Source organism: Tiliqua scincoides, chromosome 3 (assembly GCF_035046505.1).
Source record: "Tiliqua scincoides isolate rTilSci1 chromosome 3, rTilSci1.hap2, whole genome shotgun sequence".
In the NCBI taxonomy this organism is placed as follows: domain Eukaryota; kingdom Metazoa; phylum Chordata; class Lepidosauria; order Squamata; family Scincidae; genus Tiliqua; species Tiliqua scincoides.
Window position 1 is genome coordinate 14,195,315 of NC_089823.1, and position 24,070 is coordinate 14,219,384.

At 42.7% G+C, this 24,070-nt stretch overlaps 1 protein-coding gene across 1 annotated transcript in view; it reads left to right on the forward strand.

The window, feature by feature from the left end:
* Positions 1-20,162, forward strand: part of HEPHL1 (hephaestin like 1) — a 31,549-nt gene extending 11,387 nt beyond the window's left edge. Inside the window, exons 8-20 of the mRNA XM_066619302.1 lie at positions 281-412; positions 1,566-1,777; positions 3,425-3,575; positions 6,812-7,024; positions 11,014-11,227; positions 12,068-12,207; positions 14,293-14,421; positions 14,726-14,832; positions 16,103-16,325; positions 16,983-17,126; positions 17,510-17,662; positions 19,377-19,448; positions 19,796-20,162. Of these exons, the coding sequence (XP_066475399.1) occupies positions 281-412; positions 1,566-1,777; positions 3,425-3,575; positions 6,812-7,024; positions 11,014-11,227; positions 12,068-12,207; positions 14,293-14,421; positions 14,726-14,832; positions 16,103-16,325; positions 16,983-17,126; positions 17,510-17,662; positions 19,377-19,448; positions 19,796-19,998 (2,093 nt within the window). The 3' untranslated portion in view covers positions 19,999-20,162. The remainder of the gene's footprint in view (positions 1-280; positions 413-1,565; positions 1,778-3,424; positions 3,576-6,811; positions 7,025-11,013; positions 11,228-12,067; positions 12,208-14,292; positions 14,422-14,725; positions 14,833-16,102; positions 16,326-16,982; positions 17,127-17,509; positions 17,663-19,376; positions 19,449-19,795) is intronic.
* Positions 20,163-24,070: the final 3,908 nt, after the last annotated feature.

Consider the following 24,070-nt stretch of genomic DNA (forward strand, 5'->3'; position numbering starts at 1 on the left):
GAAATGATGATGTCTTCCTCCTGAGCCTAGGCTTAGGTTTAACCACAAGGCTGTTGTTGTAGTTTTGTTAGAGTTAAGCAGGTGTAGACAAAGTGCCTAGATGAGAAATCATCAAGGTGAGAAATCGTCAAGAATCCCAGCATTGATAATTTTGCTGAAAAGGAAAAGAAAGAGGGGCAGCATAGTTAACAGATGAACTCTTTGAAATGACAGTGGAAGAGATTTCTTCTTTAACCTTCCCCCCCCCCCAAGTCATTTTGTTTCTCCCCTTCTTTTCAAGGCCCAGTTATAAAAGCTGAAGTCGGAGACACAATCTTGGTTACTTTTGCAAACAGAGCTGACAAAAATTGCAGCATGATGCCCCATGGTGTAGCCTTCAGCAAATCATCAGAAGGAGCCCCTTACGCAGATGGTCAGTTGCAGCCGCGTGTCTGATCCCGGCCAAAGTCCAGCACTCTATCCATGACTCCACATGGACAGAAGGAGTGTTATTGACCTAGTGCCGGGTTTTTGCATGATGAGTTGAACGTTCTGTCTTTGAGTGTGAGTGTTTCATGAGCAGTTCCAAAGCTTACGCCTAAGGAACCAACATGTGAAAAAATTAGCATGATTCAGCCAAAGCTCAGCATTTCAGGCTGTAATCCTAAACATAGTTACTAAGAAGCAGGTCCTGTTGAAACCAGTGGGAATGACTTCTAATAATATGTGATGCCTGTGAGTGATGTCAACAAGAGATGTGCTTCTAGCCTTCCCTGTAAGCTGCAAGACAGTGCGGCTGCACAGCTGTTTTTAAAACACCACACAACTGAACAAGGTTGCTGTCCAACACCCACATCTCCATGGCCATGCTTTCCCTCTTACAGCTCCAGAGCCATTTCAGAGGTGTGACTATTGAGTATCTTTGCATATGCCTATTTAACAATGGCAAGTCCCAGCTGCGTTTTCCTATTATGGGCCATTCAGCTTCCAGTGGCTTCCTTTCTCAATACAACCCGCAGATGGCACCAGAATGTCACAAACACATCATTGCTGAGTGTTGTGGATGGTGACAGCTGCAGCTGCATAGCCACCATGGAGCTCCATGCAGTTGAGTAAAAAATTAGACCAAATATTGTGTGCATCTCTAATGATTGTGCCTGAATGTTATACAAAGTCTGGGTGAAAACCAAAGCCCATACCGTGATCTTTGTATACTGTGTTAAAACCCAAAAGTGGTGAAGTCTAGAACATTCAGGTTTCAAATCAGAGCACAAGTTGTCCAGTAAGTAGGAGAATGATTGCCTTTATGCTCAATTAAGTGCAAAGCAGAATCTGATTTGTGCTTATGCTGGCATGAAGATGATTGTTTTACATTTGAATTAGGGAGGAAGGTGGTGATGATTGGGAAAGGTTGCAACGGTGGCAGATTCAGGGTGACGGGTACTCCAAGTCCACCTCCCCTTCAGACCCTTCTGAAGGGGAGGTCTACATCTGCTACCAATGCAGTACACTTCTAGTGGCTACATGTATGGGCTGGCCCTGATTTTGGATAATACTATTTTTACCTGTGTTCCTCTGGTTTTAAGGGCATCAGAAACTGGGAGCCCATGTTGAACCTGGTGAGACCTTTGAGTACAAATGGAAAGTTCCAGAAAGTGTTGGCCCAACAGACAGTGACCCACCTTGTCTCACCTACCTATATTATTCAGCAACTGATCCAGTGATGGACACCCAATCTGGCCTTGTGGGGCCTCTGGTAATCTGTAAGAAGGATACTCTGGAACCGGATGGAACACAGGTACAAATTCTTATAAGACGTTGCATTTTAAATGAATGGGAGCATATGTTGAACCAAAGGGTTGAATGTTATGTAAATCTTCATGCATAGAGACCTCTATGGCTTGGGCCCACTATTGACAATGCTAAATATGTAAGAATTGCCCTGCTGTATTATATCAAAGCCTCATCCAACTCAACTTTCTGTCTCAACAGTGGCCAATCAGATGTTTCAGGGAAGCTTACAATTAAGAGATAACCTGTCCCCTATTTTTTTGTTTCAGGTATCTAGTACTTAGAGGTATACTTTAAATATTAAGATTCTGTTTCAGCTAATATAGTGAATAGCAACCAAAGCATCTATCCTTCCTGAATACTTGTGATTCTTTGAAACGTCTCCCAAGTTAGCAATGAAGGAGTGAATGACATAGAAGTGTAACTTCAGTTGTGGAGAGCTGGAAGAAAAATTTGTTCCTTTACATGTAAAGTGTTGCTACATTGGCTGGTCCTACAAATCTGTTGTAACTGCAGTTTGAGTAGGTTGGTAACTAGGTCAGTCAGCATTTTAATGTATTAATTCAAAATAAATCTCAGTGGAAAGCTTCTTGGAAAGTGGCCCAGTGGATGCTGAGCTGCTGTTCGTTGTAGTGCTTGGGGGAAAAGAACACTGCATAGCAAAAGCCAGGTCTGGTGCCTATGCCAGGTTCCAGACAGAGTTCTTTTTGGGTTGTGGAAAGAATAGGGGTGCTTATCATAGCACCAATGAGTTATGCTCAGTGCAAGACCTAGGAGAGAGTGCCACAACAAGGGATCAATGCCCAGAATTATTAGCAAATTTCTCATTGGGCAATGTGGGGAGGGGTGCTCATTTGGACCATTTTTTGGTGTCTTGATAGCACCTGACTGCCAATCTCTGGTTGTTTCCAGGGATTCTCAGTTGCTCAGAGACCTGGCCGTGATCATTATAAGGCTTTTGATTGAGTTTCTGAAGAAGTTGGTGAGGGAAGCTAGGTGAAGTCACTTCCTTGTCACCACTAATGGTTTTGTTTACCTCCAAGTCAAGAAATTGCCAGGATGTGACACAGTTTGCAGGTCTAAATAAGATGACCAAGCAAGATGCTACTTGTAATGGAATTCTCCAAAGGCAAAGCTTTTCACCTTCCAGTGAGGAGAGGTGGAGGTTGTTTTGGCAAATTAACATTTGTATTTTTACCCAAAGACCTCTGGAATGTGATGCTTTCCTTGCTATCAACCCAAACAAAGCAACATGAGACTGGGCTGGGTCAGAGTGTGCTGGCATATGTATAAATCTGGACCACAGTGGCCTTTGTCAGTGATTTGTTGAGGGATGATAATCACCACAGATGTCTTAGGATATAACACAGGATTTCCACAATGGGAGAAAAGGAGGATTTGTGAGGTCTATAGCAGAGGATCTCGATCCAAGAATAATACAAATTTGTGGCAGGCAGCATCATCTTCACTTTGCTTAGGCTTGTGGAAGACAGTTCCCAAAATATTGAATGGCAGGAGCTGGTTCGAGAGACAGTTCAAAACATTAGCGTTAGAATTTTGGTGGAAGTTTTGAGAAGAATAGTTCCTTTCTCATCTCCTGTTTAAAGTGCAACACTGATATGTTTTGATGCGTATGATTTGCTTTTGACTACAGAAAGGAATAGACAGAGAATTCTATCTGCTGTTTACCATCTTTGATGAGAATTTGAGTTTCTACCTTGACACAAACATTGATGCATTTACTGGCAAGCCCTCTACAGTGAATAAGGATGATGAGGATTTCCAGGAATCCAACAAAATGCATGGTATGGAAAATTTATCCATAGATTACTTTCAGCACAGGTTTCTATTCCAAAAGATATTACAAGGCAAACTCAGGGTTTCCAGTCCTGGGTTTCCTACCTAATGCTAATGCAGGAGCCTTGGGAGCATAGCAGAGGAGAATCTGCAGATAGCCGATCCACTCAGTGCTCCTACTTCCTCCTCCATGGGAAGAGAGAGTGTCTGGCTATCACTTGCCTCCCTTTATCCCTGATCTGGGTCTCATTGGGCCCCATAAGCTGCCTGTTTTCCCTATCCCTGTTCCCAGAGCTGTCCTGTGCTTGCCCTCTGCTGTACCTGGTCCTCAGCTGCTCCACAGATTCAGGTGGCTTCTATGGCTATGCCACTGGTCGAGTTGGCTGAATTAGGGCCTGAAGATGCTGGCACCTGCTCCCTGTGGACTCCTTTGTGGTGCAGTGTGACTCTAACAGCTGTCATGTGTCTTGGCATTGGTGCCTCCCTTTGATTAAGGTAGACCATAATTGATTAGATGAAATAAGTTATAATGCACATCACACAAAGGATGACTATTGCATAGTGAGTGGGTATTTATGTTGTTCTTGAATTTTGCAGAGTAATTTTAATCTTCAGATGTGTTATATGTTCACAAGATTCACACAAAACCAGCCAAAATCAGTCAGGAAATTATTTTCCCATTGAGTATGTTGACGTAGCAGGAAATCAGACTTGCAATACGTACTTGCTCAGTTGCCAGTGGATAGTATGAATCTTCTCCAGGCAACCAAGCAAGAAAACGTCACAAAAAGTTATTTACCCCAGCGCTGTCAATTAGCTTCTCTGTGTGTAAAATTAAAATGATGATATATTCAGAAAGCCTAGATGACTGGGAACCTGTTGATTGTAGACCTTGTAAACTTTAATAAAGTTCTCAGAATGGGGTCTCTGCCTTTCCCAGGTAGTTTGTAATTAACACATCCAACTTAATGCAATCCTGTGAACATGGCAACCAAGTTTCTGAGCTGCTGCATTCTTGCAAGCTGAAGTGGCATCTTAATAACACTGTGCTGTAATAATTGTTTATTTAAAGCTACTTACAAATGTAGGTGAATTAAGGTTCATTATAGTCATTGAGTGTATGCTTAATAATAACAAACTTATCCTTGAAGTCAGTGGGAGGAGGGTTGCATGGTATGCACTCATCCTGATCCGGTATACCACAATCACAGCAGAAACGTGCACGTCCACAGCAGTCCTTGCAGAACTTCAAGACGTGCTCAGTCCTATCAAAGGACACCACTGGTCACGTGTTAAGGGGGTCAGCTGTTGTATAAGATTTGTCTGCATGCCATTTTCTGTGCTGTGCATTAATAAAGACACTAAAAGCACCCTGCTGAATCATACCAAAAGTCCATCAGATCTCTTCTCCTGCTTCCCACAGCAGACCACCAGAAGTGGCGTAGCTGCAGGGGGACAGTGCGGTCACTACTCCATGTGCCACAAAGTGCTGTATAAGTCTCCTGTTGTTGCTATCACTGCCTAGAATGTCTCCAATAGTGAGTAGGAGCGGCTGCTTACACACCACATTGCGGCACCTGCACTACTTACTCTGCCTCCCCCCCTAGCTATACCATTCACCACCAGATCCTTCTGGGAAGCTCACAATCAAGGCATGGAGGCAATAGCCCTCCTCTGCTGCAGCAACTATTATTCAGAAGTATTCAGCTGAGTTTTTGAGCAGCTGGCTTCATATGAATGGAAGTGCCACTTGAATCACAATGCCATCATCTAAGTGACTTACCAATATAAATGAATTAAGGTTTATTATTAAGGCTTCAGGAGTCAACCTCGAGGCAAAATCAGGAGCCGGAGTCCCTGAGGCAGTTCATGGCTGAACACAGTCACATTCAGGCAACTCCTGCGCCGCCGCTGGAACCAACCGTATTGGCCTCTGCCTTTCCATTGGACCATTTCAGCGACGTGGAGAGGGGGGATTTGCTGCATGGGTAACAGCCTATCCTCCATACCTACTTTACCCAGGCTTCACTCACTGGAGAGGACACTGTGTTCTGAAACCACCATTCAGAGCGTGACACCATAGTCTTCCGAGACTGAAGGATGCCAACTGAAAGGTTTATTATAGTCATTAAGTGTAATACCCTTAAAGTGGATATTTCATCTAACTATCATAACTAATAGGTGCTGATAGTAAACCAGAAGTGTGGGAAGTCTGCCTTTGAGAGGCCAAGAGGATGCACTATATTGTAGAGGGGTTTACAAACCATTCCTTTCTTTGCACTCTGCTACTTGAGCTGGTCCTGCAGTTCCCTTACTCTGCCATGTGGTTTAAGGGGGTATAAGCTGCAGGGCTGCCATGTAGATTGAATTGGCACATGAGCCCCAACAAAAGTCCCATCTCAACTTCCCTTAATTGTTAGGAGGAAATAAATAATAACATTACTATTTGTGTCCCCCTAACCATTAAGGCTAGGCAACATGGGAATTTTCTTGGGGCTCAGGTGCCAATTCAGACTGTATGGCAACTGTGCCATTTCTGTCTCTTAAAAATATAATTAATAATGAAAAGTTGTTGTTATAATGATAATTGCTACTTGTACAACTAGTATTACTCCTGCAGTGCTGTCAGTACACATTATCTTTTTCAGAACAAGAAAAAGAAAGCAAGAGAAATAGGTCCCTGCTCTAAGGAACCTAGAATCTCATGTCTCAATACATGTTTAAAAACTAATGCAAAAGTTCGCAACAGACCACTGGATCTCTGCAAAGCAGTGTCGAGATGGGCCAATTTGGAGAAGTAGTGGGTGCATCTCTAGCCTTCTGCTTTTCTTCCAAAACTCCCCCCCCCCCAAGTTGATTATTCCTTTGCAGGGTTTCAGGAACATGCTTTGTCTTGCAAACATGTACCTGGAATGTCCTGGGGGAGGAAAAGGGCTGATGGGAAAGGGAGTTTCATGGGGAAGGGGGCAAACCAGGGAAGAATTGAGCACTCCCACCCTGTACTGCATTTCTACTCAAAACTGTCACTTGCTGATGCTGTTGTGTGGCGAAGAAGAGAGTCAGCAGGGTATTCTCATGTATGCTGGTTCTTACTGTGTAGCTGGACACTTGATAGTGGGACAGACCTGAGAGGTAGAGAGGCAAGAATGAGGAGGGATGATTTGAAGCAAACGTAACCCCTATTTGTGATTGCAGAATTTGTGCAGAGCTCTTCTCACCAGTGTATTTTTTTTCCCTTTTCCAGTTGTCAACGGATACCTGTTTGGTAACCAACCTGGTCTCACCATGTGCAAGGATGACAAGGTTTCTTGGCATTTGATTGGTCTAGGCTCCGAAACAAACATGCATGGCATTCATTTCCAAGGGAACATCATCCACTGGAGTGGCACAAATAGGGATAGCTTTGCCTTGTTCCCTCACAAGTCAGCAACTGTGCTGATGCAGCCAGATCGAGTTGGTAGGTTTTAGGAGCAGAAAACCACTCTTCTCTTGAAGTTTCTTGCCCACCCATCAACTGCTTTTACCCCTTGAAGTTACCAGGTGTAAGTTTGCAAGCTAAAGCATGTGCCTGGAAACCCATAAGCAGGATACATAGGCAAATAGCCATCATGTTATTGCTTCTCAGGAACTGGTATTCAGAAACACACACCCCTTCTCCAAAGTGCCCCATCTGATGCTGCAGCAACAGCATATTTGGGTTAGCAATTTTGCTGAAATTTTCAGTGAGAACAGGGAAAGAGACCTAGTCCTCCCTGTGCCTTCCAATCCCAGCCAAGATTGGGGTTCTCTGAAGCTGAATTTGTTAAAGAATGGGCAGGCTAAACCTCATTAAGTAAGAGGCATAGCCAACCCTTCCTCTCTCTCTTTAACAAATTCAGCTGCAGGGAGCCCCAATTTTAACAGGGATTGGGGGTTTCAGGAAGAGAAGGACTTGGTTTCTTTCCCCATGCCATGTTCTCAATATTATTTCTCCCAAAATATCCCATTTTTCCCCCATTATCTCAATAAACATGACATGTAATTTTGCCCTTAGTGGGACTTATGTCTGAGCAAACAATCACAGAAAAAGAATCAGGCTGTGAACTATTCTTTTGTGTAGAATATGCTATAGCACTTTCATCCCACTAGGGGCTGCAGAGGTCTCAGTGCCATTTAAATTCACTTGTCACAGGGCACTGTGTCACAGAAATTACGTTCACCAAGGATGCAGTTAAGATGCAACTAGAACAGAAAACAAATGCTAAGGTGTTAAAGTGTGATTCTGTCCATGGCATAAAATCAGCTTGTTTTGCCTCTGGCCATTCCCCCCAAAGTACTGGGAACTTTAGAAAAGTAGCAGGACCTTTCAACAGCCCAAGCGTTGCTTATGTCTGCCTCCTGCTGAGTTAATGGAAAGGTAATCCTTTTGCACCCTCTGTGCTGGCACACATATTTATGGTGGTGAAAGTCCCCTCCCCTTTTACACAGGTGTTTTCAGAAACCCTTTGTAGTAGGCCCAGAGACTGCAATGGTGAATGTGCAAGCCATGCATGAGTTCACAATAGTTCATAAGCTGTCTGACAATCATGTTACTAACTGGTGGTGATTTGCTTGGAGGTGAAATGGCCACTTCAGGGGTGTAACCTTTTTAATGGGAAAAAGTTCTCTACCTCTACCCCACAGTCTTGGTCCACTTGGGACCTGTATAGCTACTATTTGAAAGTGAAAATAAGCCCCAAATTAGACAATGGCATTTTCGGCAAGAGAGCTGCCTCTCTTCTCATCTTCTCCTCTTTCCCTTTTGCTCATCATCTTCAGATTAACTTGTGACTACTTTTAAATGTCTCCTTGGTCTTGAAGACATATTTAAGTGTCTTCTCTTTTTTCCCCTCTATATGCTGTTCCTTGGGACCTTCACTCTATGGCTGAGGTTCTTAAACTGGAGTGTTGTGATGCCCCAACCTGAGATACCCCAGCTTGAGAAGCCCTGCCTCTAGCCCCTTTAAGGAGGGGGGAAGGCAGCAACCTGATTCCCAGGATTGCACTGTGCGGGTGATGGAAGGGGGCTGATTAAACTTACACATCACTGGCTCCTGCAGGCTGGGATTTAAAGGGGCAGGACGGGCAGGCGGCTGCTGCTTTGGCTCCTGCAGGCTGGGATTTAAAGGGGCAGGACGGGCTGCTGCTGCTTTCCCCTTGGGGGGAGCGGGAGATTGTTTTGTGCTGTGGGGGAGGAAAGGGGGCTTGGCCACTCCTGCCTGGGAAGATGGTGTGCTGGGGCTTCACCTGCTCCCGTAATGCGCTATGTGCCCTCTACATCCTGTATATGGTGAGTGTGGCTGACAGCAGCCAGGCTCCCCTCCTGGCTTCCTGTCACCCTGAGTGTGGCTGGCAAGGGATGGGGGCGCCAGGCGGGTGGGCTTCCAGTGGGGGGTCGGTGGGGGGTGCAGAGGCAGGAGGGGGAGCCCAGGCAGGGCTGCCTGGGTGGGGGGAGGCAGGGGCAGCTCCCAGGAGAGGGCAGAAGGCGCCTGCAGTCCCCTTGTGGGCATCTCCTGTGCACACAGCTGTGGGGTGGGGCTTGGCACAGTGAGGCAATGGGGATGACCTCACTTTTGTCTTGTAGGGCAATAGGTGAGGCAGAGCAGTGGGAGAGGGGGGAGTGTTGACTTTACAAGGGTGGGTGGGTGGGGAAGAGGGAGGCTGTGGAAGGGCTGCCTGTGTAACTTCATCTTTACCTTGCTTTTCTGGGGTGCCATGGGGAGCAGGAGGACAGAGATGGGGCTGTGGGAGCCTTAGAAAGGGGTGCTCTTTCAGGAGCAAGAAAGATGGGGGTTGACCTGGGAAAAATGAAGAGTGCTAAATTCAAGGGTGCCGTCTTAGCATGCACTGCCTCAGTGTGTGCCCAGGGTGACCAGAGGTCCTCTTTTTCCAGGACATGTCCTATTTTTTAGCCCCATGTCCTGGAAAAGAACTTAAATGTCCTGCTTTTCCCTGTGAGCAGGCAACGCATCCCCTCTTGTAATTAATACATTATATGTAATACAGTTTTAAATTCAATAATAAGTAATTTTAAATTAGGCACATGAGATCAATAATACAATATATAATAAATATATAATCTATATATTGATCAATATATAATCTATATAGATGAGTGTTTTTAGCTTTTATTTTGTGGTCTTACATTTTTCTTCAATATCCTACATTTTAGGGTGACTTGTCATCTTTTATTATGACATCTGGTTACCCTGTGTGTGCCTCAGAGTACCGTCTCAGGGCCCAATCTATCCAGTTTTCCAGTGTCAGTGCAGCCATTCTAATGGGACATGCACTGCATCTTGTAGTGGGGAGTCAGTCACAGAGGCCTCCTCAAGGTATGGGAACATTTGTTTCCTTAAGTCTGGGCTGTATCAGTGCTGGAAAGTTAGATAGGAATTGGGCCCTCAGTCAAGATATATCTATATTGACAATAAGTATATTGTCTGGTTAGCACATGAAGGGGAGCTTGCAGCAGATCATAAAGGTAAAAAAAAACTATATATGCAGTGTTATCTTCATTTTAGATGTCAAAAGGGCTTTGTGGCTCCCGAGATTTTCTTTTCTCCGGAAAACGGGTCCAAATGGCTCTTTGAATGTTTAAGGTTGCTGACCCCTGCCCTAGAGGCTGCGAAGGGTAAGTTTAAACCCCTTTCCATCCTCAACAGCAGTGAGAGTCTGGGGATTGTGTTGCTGCCTTTCCCCCTCCCCCACAAAGACTTACCAGAGTTTTTTACTTGGGAGTTCGGGAACCGCAGCTCAATGGGTATCAAACTTCTATTGCAACTTAACATTACCTCTGTATTCTTTGACTTTGTCCCTTTTTGCAGCTCTGTGCCACTGAAATGGTTTTCCACATAACATCCTTCTCTCTTGTTATTACATTCAAAGCCCTCCTTAAAACAGGTCTATTCATAGAATTGGAGTTGGAAGGAACCTAAAAAAGCATTGTGTCCAACCCCTACTAACGCAGGCAATCCAATCTACAGCATCCCTAATACATGGCTATCCGGCCTCTGCTTAAAGGTCTCCAATGATGGCTTTCACCCTGACTTCTCCCAACTGACAGCGCACTCCTATCCACACTTTCCTGGCAGCAAGCCCCATTTACTTTAATGGGACTTACTTCTGAGTAGACATGCATAGGATTGGGCTGTGAGGCTGCAATCCTATCCTCACTTTCCTGGGAGTAAATCCCATTGAACATGGACTTACTTCTGAGTAGACCTGTTTAGGATTGTGCCCTGAATCTCCTTTGCTTTTATTCTGCTTTCCTTTCCTCCCTAGCATGTCTTTGCTTTCAGATTATAATTCTGTGGGCAGTTACTTTTAATTTTCGTAAAGCGCTTAGCAGTTTTTGACTTTTTATTAATAATCATAATCCTATTTTTGATCAGAGAGCTCTTTGATAAACATTGTAATTTCTATTAGGGACCTTCAGATTGAGTTGCACAACGTTTGATCACTTTACTGGTGGGATGAAGCAACTGTACAACATTAAGCCCTGTCACAAGCTGGTGCCTGATGGGCGCCCCTATGGGATCTTGAGAACATACTACATTGCGGCTGAAGAAGTTGAGTGGGACTATGCTCCTGACAAGAGCTGGGCAGAGAAGAAGGACAATATGACAGGCAAAGATGAAAGGTACCAACAGTTACATGTTAGATATATTAGAGTTTTAGGTCGTCATTGCTATCAGTGACAAATAGTTACTGGTTTTTGTCTAAAATAAGCCATCTGTATTACGAATGCAGAGCTTCAAAGCAGAGCATTGTACAACATGCAAACAAAACTAAATGTTCAGTTACTGAATTGATTGCCTGTATTAATTCATTTTGAAATGTACTCTTCAAACATTGTCCTGTTCTTTTGGCTTGCTGTGCATGACGTTCAGGATTTCGTACGTTGATCCGTGTTGGGGTACTTGCAAGAGGTTGGCCTAGATCTAAACTATAGCCCCCTTTCCAAGTAAGGCCAATACAACAAAGTCCCCTCAAAACTAATAGTACAACTAGGTGGGACTAATGTGTCAGATTTATTTCAATGGGACTTGCAGTACAAGCTGATGCATACTTAGAAGAAAACCCTGTGTGTACTCACAGAGGCTTACTCTCTAGAAAGTGAATCAGGCTGTGATCATTTTTCCTTCTAAGCAGTGACCCTGCACAGCTGAAACAGGAGCTTCACGCAGCTCCCATCAGGGTGCTCTGGAGCTCTTTAATGGCAAGTGAGTCCCACGAAGTTCCTGTAATTTTTACAGGTAACCTTGGCTGAGACGCTATGTGCACATCCACTGAGCACTGTGGGACTTACTTCTAAGTAAACATGCAGAGGATTGTACTTCAAATCACATTTGATTTCAGCTAGTTGTGGCCTCAATTATCTTCCAGGATCAGCAAGGCTGTAAAATTTACATACCAAGCTATTCAAACTGCATTTCATGTCTAAGTATCACTATCTTTTGTTTTTGTTAATGATTTCAAGTTATGGGCATGTGTTTGTGAGTCAAGGTGAAGATCTCATAGGTTCAAAGTACAAGAAGGTGGTTTATAGAGAATTCAAAAGTGGAGAGTTTACAGAGCACAAAAAGAGGACAGCAAACGATGAACACCTGCAGATCTTAGGTGAGGAACTTGGACGAACCACTGAATGCAGTAGAGGGTCTGTTTCCTGGAAACACAATTTTAAAAACTGAACAAGTTTTATTAATGTGAAAAGAGGAGAGGGAAGATGTGATCATTTGTGAATGCCTCCACACCAGATAAATAATTGTACTTTCTTATTCTTTTAAAGCAGTGTTTCCCAAACTGTGGGTTGGGACCCACCAGTGGGTTGCAAGTCAGTTTTTGGTGGGTCATGATAATTTTTCTGAAACATTATAAAAAAAAACTTTACAAGTATCCTTGCCTGGTTTGCAGAAGAAAATTGTTAGCTGCAATGCTAACCTGCGCTATGATAATCTTCATATCCCCAAATGACAATGTCACATTTTCCCATTTTCTATAGTAATTGGCATTCTTTAGATCACATGTGAACCCAGTTTCAGCCTTTGGTCTGGCCTGTAAGTCCCTAACTGCACATCTTGCTCTCCAATTCAGTCTTCTGGGTACCCTGAAATGACTGTAAAGGTTTGGGGGAACAGTCCTTGAACTGCATTTCTAGGGAGAGTCTAGCAAGTGTCTATGCCAGCCATTTTCAACCACTGTGCTGTGGCACATTAGTGTGCCATGAATGCTCTCCAGGTGTGTCATGGGAATTTGGGAGTTATTTATTAGTAGGGCCATTGCAGGATGTGAGGCCTCCACCAGCAGTGTGGAATACCTTGTCAACTGTCAAAAAACTAATGGTGTTCCTTGAACATTTTAGTGCCTTCACAATGTGCCATGAGATTTTCATTGGTTGAAAATCATTGGTTTATATACGCACATACTATATGTATCGTCTCTAGCAGCCTCAGGAGCAAAGGACCCTGATTATTATTAATTATTAATGTATTAATAATAATAATAAATAAAATATTCCCCCCTCTCTGTCTAGTGGGTCACAATAAATTGTCATTTTAAGAAGTGGGTCCAGGTGCTAAAAAGTTTGGGAAGCACTGATTTAGAGCCTAGTGGCTAGAAGAATTTGTCTCTACCATAAACCACTAGCTGGCCTTAGGCAAGTTATCACTTCTCCTCAGCAACAACTCTGCAAATGTAGGGGTGTTGTAAGGCAGCATTTTTTTTGAACTCTGTTGCGCTTCCTTTATCTCGTGCTGCTGCCACCAAATAAATCACCAATTGTCTGTTATTCCACAGGTAAGTATCCAGAGATTCCCAGTTGCTGACAGTCTGATATGAGGTCCTGTGGATTTTCATTAGAGCAAGGCATCTCTGATCACTGCAAAAACCCACATGCAGGAACTATATTTAAAATAAAGCCACTGTTCTACTTTACCTTCCTGGACCAGAGTAGGATGATGGGGTATTGGAGCAAGGCCAGCTGCATGAGTCTGCACTGTGCACTGTCACAGTGCTCAATTCACCCAGAGAGGTCTACAAGTGGGAAAGGAAGGATTGTAGAATGTGTGAACAGATACGCACTCAGTGCACAGCCATGTCCTGTCAAAACTGCAACCTGAACACATCCCTACAGTATCTATGGGGGAAGGGCTTTAATTCTGCACAGGCTGTGCAACTGACCTTTGTATTTATTTGCATATATTTATTTAAGATTTCCATCCTGCCCTTTCTGCACAAGGCCCTCCCAGGCAGCCCCTCCCAGTAATTGAACAGAGTAAATAAATAAACTAGCCATGTTTTTAAAAAGTATAAGTTAAAATGAAAAAGTAATAAAAATGTATGGAGATCTGAAAACCAGGTGTCACTAAAAGAAGGAAATAAAACAGGCTTCAGCTGGCACTGAACAGAGAGCAGTAAAAGTCAGGCGGCTGTGACTGAGAAGACTTGTTCACAGATTACCACCCAAGTGAGGGTGGGGATCCTTGAAAGCCTTTGACTGTTGGAGAAGACAATACTGGGCTATGGGATCAGCAGTCATATGGGATTAGGCAGCTTCGTATGTTGTTTGATTTTTCTCTGTGAACCGCTTTGTGAACTTTTAGTTGACAAGCGATATATAAATACTGTTGTTAATAATAATAATAATAATAATAATAATAATAATAATAAATGTGTTTTTTGTTTCCCCCCCCCAAAAAAAACTAGGTCCCTTGATCCATGCAGAGGTTGGTGACTCAATACTAATTATATTTAAGAACAAAGCTCGTCAGCCCTATTCAGTATCAGCACATGGAGTAGAAGAAGTTGAAAATAAAGCACCTGCCACTATGCCAGGTAAGGAAAAAAATATCTTGTATGCTTTCAAGCAAGAAAAGACATGCAGTCATATTTAGAAATGTTCTTGCCGTATGCCATTCTATAATGACTAGAAATGGAATGCTATTTTTTTTAAGTGAAAGATGGCATGTTTGAAGATTTTACCATACACCTATAGGCTTGGGAGCCTATATAAAAGTAATACCATGCTGGATTCTATTATTTCAAAACTCGCCGTTTCATTGAATTTTGCATATCGAAAAACTGTTTAGTTTTATTTTCTCTCTCCTTCTCCCTTTCTCTCAATTCAAACCCACACCAGGTGAAATTAGCACTTACCGATGGAATGTCCCAGAAAGTTCAGGTCCTGGCATCTCAGATCCTAACTGTGTCACCTGGGTGTACTACTCAAGTGTGCATTTTGTAAAGGTAAATGGTAGATGACAACAAGGTGATGGTGAAATTGTCTGTTTTGTTAAAAAAAGCTTTTCAGGGAGCATCTCTGTAAAAACCTTAGGGCGCAATCCTAACCCCTTATGCCAGTGCTTTTCAGCACTGGCATAGCTGTACCAATGGGACGTGTGCTGCATCCTGCAGTTGGGTATCACTCATGGAGGCCTCCTAAAAGAAAGGGAATGTTTTTTCCCTTACCTCAGAGCTGCGTTGCCCTTAAGTCAGTGATGGAAAGCACTGACATAAGAGGTTAGGATTGTGCCCTCACTTGCCTAATGGGTGAAGACTAGGTGGATGAAGGTTAGATTAGGTTGGGTGAAGATTAGACTGCTTTCCTGGTGATAAGCTTATGTTCCATAAAATATAACTGTCCTTCTGTCATTCTTTCCTAACTCTCCCTCCCCTCTCAAGCTCATACAATAACAAGTATGTGAAACTCAAAGATATGAATGATCAATACTCAATCCAGAAGTGTAGCTCACAAATTTCTTAACTGGGCGTTTTCTCAAAAGCAAACAGGCATGGTCCAGTCCACCCACCCACCCCCTCCAACACAGGGAAGAAAGAAAGAAATGGCCATCCAATAATAGTGCTTGCTTTGTATTTGTTTCATAATATAGCCCCAAATATTAGCCCATTGAGGTCAGTGAGGCTAACTCTCATATAAATGAGTTTAGGATTGCAGCCTTAGGGTGCAATCCAGCCCTTGACTTGGGCTGGCACAAAAACCCCCAGGAGGATCACAAATGTGCTACAAGCCTCTGCACCAGCTTCCTCTGAGCTCCTTGCGTTGGCCTGGCTGTGCTTATGCAAGGCTTTGAGGTAGGTGGGAGGGGGCGGGGAAGAGATGGGAGGAAGGCGTTCCTGGGCAAGGGGGCGGGCGGGTAGTGGGCAGTCCCAGGGGCAGGTGGGCGGGGAGCAGGAGGTAGGGCTGGGATCCTGCAGTTATGCCAGATCCCAACCCCCGTTCCTGGGGACAACAGAGTGGCTCCAAGCTGCTCCACTCTCCTCGGACTTGTGCCACCTCAAGAGGTGGCACAAGTCTGAGGAGACCCATAGGGGCCAGCAGTCCCTAGCTGGAGGTAAAGGGAAATGTTATGGCCCCTATCCTGCACTGGATATAGCACAAGCCTCTTGGCTTGCATGTTCCAGCGCAGGATAGGATTGTGCCCTTAGTGTAATGCAGACATTTAATTAATGCCCTTCAGTACATAAAACTCTTTCCATTTCTCTTCTTTAATTCCAGGACATGTACAGTGGTTTGATTGGCCCACTTATAATTTGCAGAAAGGGAGTATTAAATGAGAATGGTTTAAGGATGGATATTGATCGTGAATTTGCCATTCTGTTCTTGGTCTTTGATGAAAATGAATCCTGGTATTTGAATGAAAATATTGAAAAATATCTACACAAGAATCCTAAAGAATTCAATCACACTGATGATTTTGTGGAAGGGAACAAAATGCATGGTATGTAATTTACTATAGGGAGTAGGGATTATTTTTTAAAAGCATAATTAGTGAAGTAGTCAGTTTAGCTTGCCATCAGAGTTACAGTGTAACACTTTTAAAATATGAATAAATCTGTGTATTCAGAATAAATGTGCATTACAGCCCTATTGAGACTATAACACTTCTGACTGCAAATGGCAGGTTGCATGTTTGAATGCTAATCTGTGTTTTTTAAAACTCTCTTTACTTAGAAAACTAGCACCTCAGGGAGAAAGCTGTAGCCTGGCCCTCATCCTGATATGTTAGGTTTCTGTGTGCATGACATTTTTCATACAGGAGAATATTTAAGAAGGGGATATCTGAGACAGTTCCATTTTGTACTTGATTTGATAAATGCAACAGTAAATAGGAGATGAGACCTTAACAGCAAGTATAAAGATTTGGATCTGGAACTCTGCTCATTCACTGGAGCTTTCTTGCCCCTTGTGAGGGTCAAGGGCTGTCCAGAATATCTTGGAAGATGTCATGCAAGGCTGAAATCCTCCCATCAGCAGAGGTACTCTCTGGATCCAAGCCAATCATTGTAGCAAGAGTGTTGCTTTTGAATAATGTGGCCATGTTTTTAGTCAACAGTGACACTCTTGCTTAATCCAGCACTATACATTCTTCTTTTAGCAATCAATGGGAAGATCTATAACAATCTCCATGGGTTGACAATGAAAGAAGGGGAAACCACAAACTGGTACCTGATAGGAATGGGAAATGAGATTGACCTCCATACTGTCCATTTCCATGGAGAGAGCTTTCTCTTCAAGGTTGGTATGAATAAATAATACTCGTTGCATTGTAATGATTTATTTGTATGGAGAGGCCATTCTTTCAGGTGAGCCCATCACTGTCCCCTACTCTAGACTTCCATTCCTTATTTCCTTTTCAATCTAGAAGAGTGGAGGAGCAATGGAAGCTAATAGATGAATGGATGGAGGTAGGTGTCCTCTGCCAATCTTCTGCCAGTGGTGGACTTATGGACGGACTATTCCTGAGTGGAGAGGAGATAGAGATTTGGAATTACTACAGCTCAGGATTTCAGAGCCTCATAAATTCTGGGCTGCAACCTATTTTTGCCAAATTGGGATAAGATTTCATATGCTTCCAGTAGAAACTTTGACATGACCGTTCTCTTAATATCTTGCCACAGACAGATCATGATCACAGAGGAGACGTGTATGATCTCTTTCCTGCGACTTTTCAGACTGTCGAACTTGTAGCATTTAATCCTGGCATATGGCTTCTACATTGCCATGTGCACGATCACATTCATGCTGGGATGGAGACAACTTACACTATTAAATCAGGTAACAACAATTTTTAAAGTTGTTTAAATGTGCTCCCTGGGGCATTTGGTGGGCCGCTGTGAGATGCAGGAAGCTGGACAAGATGGGCCTATGGCCTGATCCAGTGGGGCTGTTCTTATGTTCTTATGTAGGGAAGTTGCTGGCTGACAGAGACCAATTGACATTTGGGGAGGGGAAAGGAGTAAGTGTCCACAAAGTCTCCGTTTCATACAGATACTTCCTCCATTCCACTTTCCCACATTTTGGGAGCAATCTACTTCTTTTACAAAGAAAAGATAATGCAAATGAAACCATGAGTGAGTGCAGCACATTGTTTTGAGTATTGACTACTGTGCATAGAGACATTTAATACAAAAGATGCAGAATAAAAATTGAGAGACAGACAACATGATCCTGTGCACGTCAACTCAGAAGTAAGTCCCATTGAGTCCAGTGGGACATACTCCTAGGTAAATGTAGCAAGTGAGTCTTGCAGCCAGAATCATATGTCAGATAATAAAATTATTATTATTATTATTTTTAATTGATTTATATCCCGCCTTTTTGCCCCTTGAGCACACAAGGCGGCCTACAGCAATTAAAAATACAAAATTAACAATTAAAAACAATTAAAACAATTTTCAAATAATTAAAAATCGAAAACAAACCCCATGGATTCTAATATAAAAGAAGGAAAGCCAGCCAGCCTGTCAACAGTTAAAAGCTTTTTGAAATAAAAAGGTCTTCAGTCCACACCGAAATATTAGCAACGTGGGAGCAGTTGCAGCAGTAAAAAGAACTGGAATTGTTTTAAAACAAAAGTACACATTCCCAAACCTCATGATTATATAAACAGACAGCAATGAGATTGGAGTAGTAGACCTTCCCCAATTCCAGCATCCACCTCTCTAAGATCTCTAATTGCTTATTTCCATATATTAAGAGATTCAAATAACTCAACTATCTCAAAGAGCATCTTCTCCCATATGAAATGTCTAAGCTTCAAGATCAGGCAACAAATACTATCTTATGTGGGTGCTAGATTAAATTCACAGGTAACATGTTCTTTTCTGGAGTGGCTCCAGAACTCTGGAATGTGTTTCCTCAGATTTTTTTTCCGTTTGCTTTCCTATTGCTTTGTTGGCTTTTTAAAGCTTCATATTTAATTCTTTTTATCATGTTCCTATGGTTTTTATGTTGGGAGCTGCTTGGGAAGCATATGCTGAAAAGTTGTTTTCAAAGATCATTAAAAAGTAAATAAATGCAGAATGTACTATTTAGTGCTTTCTCCGGTACTAAGTGAGACTTCTGTTCATAGCTGTGAAATTATGCAAAGCATATCTGACTACAAATCATTTTAAAATCAAGATATCGAGAGGCTGTTTTTAAAGTTACCCTTGGTCTTTTGGGAGCAATGCTCTTCACCAGACTAAGGGTCTAGTCCTATCCAGTTTTCCAGTGCTGGTGCTGCTGTGCCAATGGGGTATGCACTACTTCCTGTGATGGGGAGGCAGTCCCAGAGGCCTCCTCAAGGTACGGGAACATTTGCACCCTTACCTTGGGGCTATATTGAGGTTGCACTGGTGCTGGAAAGTTGGATAGGATTGGGCCCTGAGTTGATCTAATGAGAATTTCTACTTAAGACTCTGTAATAGAAAGCAAAGATACACTAGGCAAAGCAGAATGCTAAAACTGTGGTTGTCTGTAAAATTTGGTTTTCCTTGCCTTTGTACAGATGCTGTGAGACATGTAGCCACAACAGCAGCATATGAAACATTTTCTATCATTGGCAACACCACCAGAAAAGGTATGACTCTGGAGTCTTTTATGCTAGGCAAACCCAACTGTCAATGAAAGTACACTTTACAGGGCAATAATGGCTCCCTGCTGAGCACATGTGAAAAGCACACATTTGCCAACTCAAGTTTTCCCCTTTATTCACAGCTGGTTTTAAAAAAAACCCCATGTGTGAATTGGCTTTCAGAGTTTCTAATTTAGGGCACAATCCTAACCAGGTCTACTGAGAAGTAAGTCCTATTTTGTTCAATGGGGCTTACTCTGAGGAAAGTGTGGTTAGAACTGCAGCCTGAGTTTATTTTGCTCCATCACAAGTGAATGAATGCATTTCTTACTAATGCCTTCCTTTTTCAACAGGCAAAGGCAAAGCAGGAATAGAATTCTTTGGGAAAACTCTGGGCCTGGAGGAAGCAAGCTCTACTCTCAAAGCTCTTTTTTTCACCGGACTTATGCTTCTGGTAGCCACTGTGATTCTGATGATCATTGTTGCTTGTCAGAAAAAAAGGGCCCATTATACAGCTGTTAATCACAGATGTGATCTCCCAATGAAATCACTCTAACTGCACAGAGGACTTCACTGCATTATTGTCATATCTGGAGGTGAGACAAATGTGTGTGTGTGTCACATTGACAGATTGGTAGGCTCATCTTGCAGCTACAATGAAATACTTCTGAGTGAAATCATTGTTGGATAATGCTAAAATGCCAGTTCGATTAATTTGGTTTTGTGGAGTCCTAGAATGAAAGCTTCTGTTTTTGTGCTTTCCAAGCAAAAGCTTTCACATGCCTTCTCACATCCAAGGGCAGAATAGAGGGAGAGCACATAAACTCTCAATTCCTTTAGACTTATTAATATAGAATTAACATAAATATTTTGACACTATATCTGAACTAGGCCTTTGTCTGTGGTGTGTGTGCACAGCGTCCTAATGTCGACGCTGATCAATAGGTTCTGGTAGTTGTAAGGGAAGATAAGTAGGCACAGTGCATTGCCATTGGAGACTAGTGGCCATCACCCTGTTCAATGTTTCACCCTTTTTATGGGCTAAATAAGGAATGAACTGGAGAGCAGTAGGTTTTGTGATCACTGCCCAAAGCTAAAGAGTCCAGAAAGAAGAAGGAAAGCCTCCTACCCAGATTAACAGCGAGCCCAAAATCTGGAAAGTCCCAAACAGTAACAGAAACATGATGGGCTGGAAACCAAGCACCTACTCCCTCCTAAGTGCACAAAGCATGCAAAACATTATAAGAGCAAGAAAGTTGTAAAAGATTAGCACAATGGAGGGATATATGCAAGGGACCTTGCACATGCCCAATCTCATCTGATCTTGGAAGCTAAGCAGGGTCAGGCCTGGTTAGTACTTGGATGGGAGACTGCCTGGGAATACTGGGTGCTGTAGGCTTATACCATAGTCTTTCGAGACTGAAGGTTGCCAACCATGCAAGGGACCAAAAAAAGGCACCAATAAACCAACAAGAGGAGAAAATTGTGACAATGGCAAAGGTTGGTAAGGATGTTAAGAGGCAAGTGACAAATCTTGATGCAACTGGCTGTCCAATCCCTACCTTACTTATTCACACTTTTCAGAGGCCTGGTCCTAGCACCCACACCTGTAGCAGGATGGACAGACAGGTCCCCAAGAGGCACCTGATGCTTCTGGCATCAAACCTGCCAAATGCACAAAGGGTGTGTTTATGACCTGACTTTTTATAATATATGGGTGTTATCCGGGTTTCAGTTGTGGGATTGGGTACTGGGGAGTCACCTGAATGTCCTGCTTCTGGAAATAAGCTGAACTCCATAGTCCTATGTGCTGGTCAAAGCCAAGATGTCATGATGCTCAAACAATCAATACCACAGTACATGGCTCCTATCTTCAGATGACCCAGCAGTCCCTTCAGGAAGCCATGCATCACAGAAGTCTCTGAGACCCTAGAATGGTTCCAAACAGGTGAAAAAATAAACTAGAGGAAAAACAGGGATTGTCACCACAGTAGTGCTCCTAGTGATGACAATAGAGGAAAGAAATAGTGAGATTTTTACAACACTGCTTTTCTCTCTCTCAAAAAAAAAGATGTCTCCAACTTGCTCAAAATCTTAAAGGGCCAGTTTAGCTGCCGCAGTGGTTGGCTTGTACCCTCCAGCATGACGAGCAGTGCAATCACTGTGTTCAGTTCTGTCTCATTTCCTATAGAAACCTGCTGGAAAATACATCTGTAGAAGATTATTTTGGACTTGAAAACTCTTATGCCATTCTGTGAAGTACATTATCCAAGACTGTACATTTACTCAATTTTTTCAAGTTTTTCTTTTCTTATAAATCAGGAGACCTACTTCACTGTTAAAAATGTAAATATTGTAAAGAACAACACTTGGTCCTCAGATGTTCCAAAACTGAGCAACATATTATCAAAATGTTACAAGATGGGCATATATTGTATCAGACAGGATGGAAAAGTAGCTAATTCTTAGGCATAAGCAGGACGACAATCACTTTCTGCCACTAATGCTTTTCCATTATCATATCAGGGAGTGTATAACCAGAAGTATTTAGTGCATGAAGTACAGCACTAACCACCAGGGATTAGAGACTGATGGATGTAGTATATTTTGGCCAGGGTCCAAAAACTCCATGTGTGCTTGGGCATGCATATGGTGGTTGCTGATCTTTGGCTTATAGCTACAGCCCTTCACACTTTATCACATACTACTTAGGAAAGTTCAGGAGTAATATTGTGGGACTTCATACTATAGTGGGAAGATGATCAAGGAAAAATTCATGCAGACCTTTGGATCCTGGCCTTCAAGCCTTATGTTCTAAATATACTGGGTGGCATTCAGAATAATACGTCCATGAACAGAAGCACATTGCATGAATGAAAGTATTACTCTGGATGCCATTTATTGGTTGTAATTCAACATAAATTTAAGAGATACAATTCTAATCATATTAATTTGTGAGTAAAGCCTATTAAACACAGTAAGATTTACTTTTTAGTAAACACACATAGTATACATGCAAGTGTATGTATATACACATACACTTGCACATTACACTGCAACTACAGTTCTGGTTGCCGCACCTCAAATAGGACATAGTGGAGCTAGAAAAGATGCAGAAGAGAGTGACCAAAATGATCACTGGGTTGGGGCACCTCCCTTATGAGGAAAGGCTACAGTGTCTGGGGCTCTTCAGTCTAGAAAAAAGGCAACTGAGGGGGGGACATGATTGAGACATACAAAATTATACATAGAATCAATAGAGAGATGTTCTTTTCCCTCACACACAACACCAGAAACAGGGGACATCCTCTAAAATTGAATGTCAGAAGAGTTAGAACAGACAAAAGGAAATATTTCTTTACGCAGTGTAATTAGTCTGTGGAATTCCTTGCCACAGGATGTTGTGATGTGTCTGGCCTAGATGCCTTTGAAAAGTGATTGGACAGGTTTATGGAGGAAAAGTCCATCACAGGTTACCATTACAAGTTGTGATGGGTATGTTTAACCTCCTGGTTTTAGAAGTAGCTACCTCTGAATGCCAGGTGCAAGAGAGTGGCACCAGGATGCAGGTCTCTTGTTATCTGGTGTGCTCCTTGGGGCATTTGGTGGGCCACTGTGAGATACAGGAAGCTGGACTAGATGGGCCTTTGGCCTGATCCAGCAGGGCTCCTCTTATGTTTTTAAGTGTGCTTAAACTCACTGAAATCAAAGAGCTCTGAAAATAAATGAAGCTGCCTTCCACTTCCATCTACCACAGTATTGTCTGCTGCACTGACTGGAAGAAGCTTTCCAGGATTTCAAGCAGAGGTTTCTTCCAGCCTTACTTGGGGATGTCAGCTTGAGTGTGCTAAATGTTTCCACTGGAGTGTGATCATGATATCTGGGCCATCGTTTATGATGACCTACATCAACACATACATAGTCTTGATCTGTCAATAACTGAGTATAAATTTATCGGATTAAGATATCTTTATAAGTGAAAAGTATGCATACTTTACTACTAGCATGATTTGATACATTAGATATCAAATTATTGATACAAGTTCTGGATGGTTCCCAAATTGGAATGAAAGTAAAAAATAAGCATTATATTGTAACCATAGAAATTTAGCCATTACTAAGATACATAACTTCCAAAGTGTTAGTCTTTTCGTTATCTTGTAGCAGCAAAAATAACAAGAACTGTGACTGCATTCCTAAACACACTTACCTGGGAGTAAGCCCAACTGAACATAATGAGACTTACTTCTGAGTAAACTTGTTTAGGAGTGTGCTATGTGTTTGGGTAAGACCGAGGGTCCAATCCTATCCAACTTTCCAATGCCAATGCAGCTGTAGTGCACTCCAAGGAAAGAGAACAAATGTGCCCTTATCTTGAGGAGGACTCCAAGACTGCCCCTCCACCACAGAATGCAGCATACACCCTATTGGCATGGCTGTATTGATGCTGGAAAGGATAGGATTAGGCACTAACAAATTTAGGGCGCAATCCTAACCCCTTATGTCAGTCACTGGCATAGCAGTGCCAATGGGACGTGTGCTGCATCCTGCAGTTGGATGTCACTCACAGAGGCCTCCTCAAAGTAAGGGAATGTTTGTTCCCTTACCTCAGAGCTGCATTGCCCTTA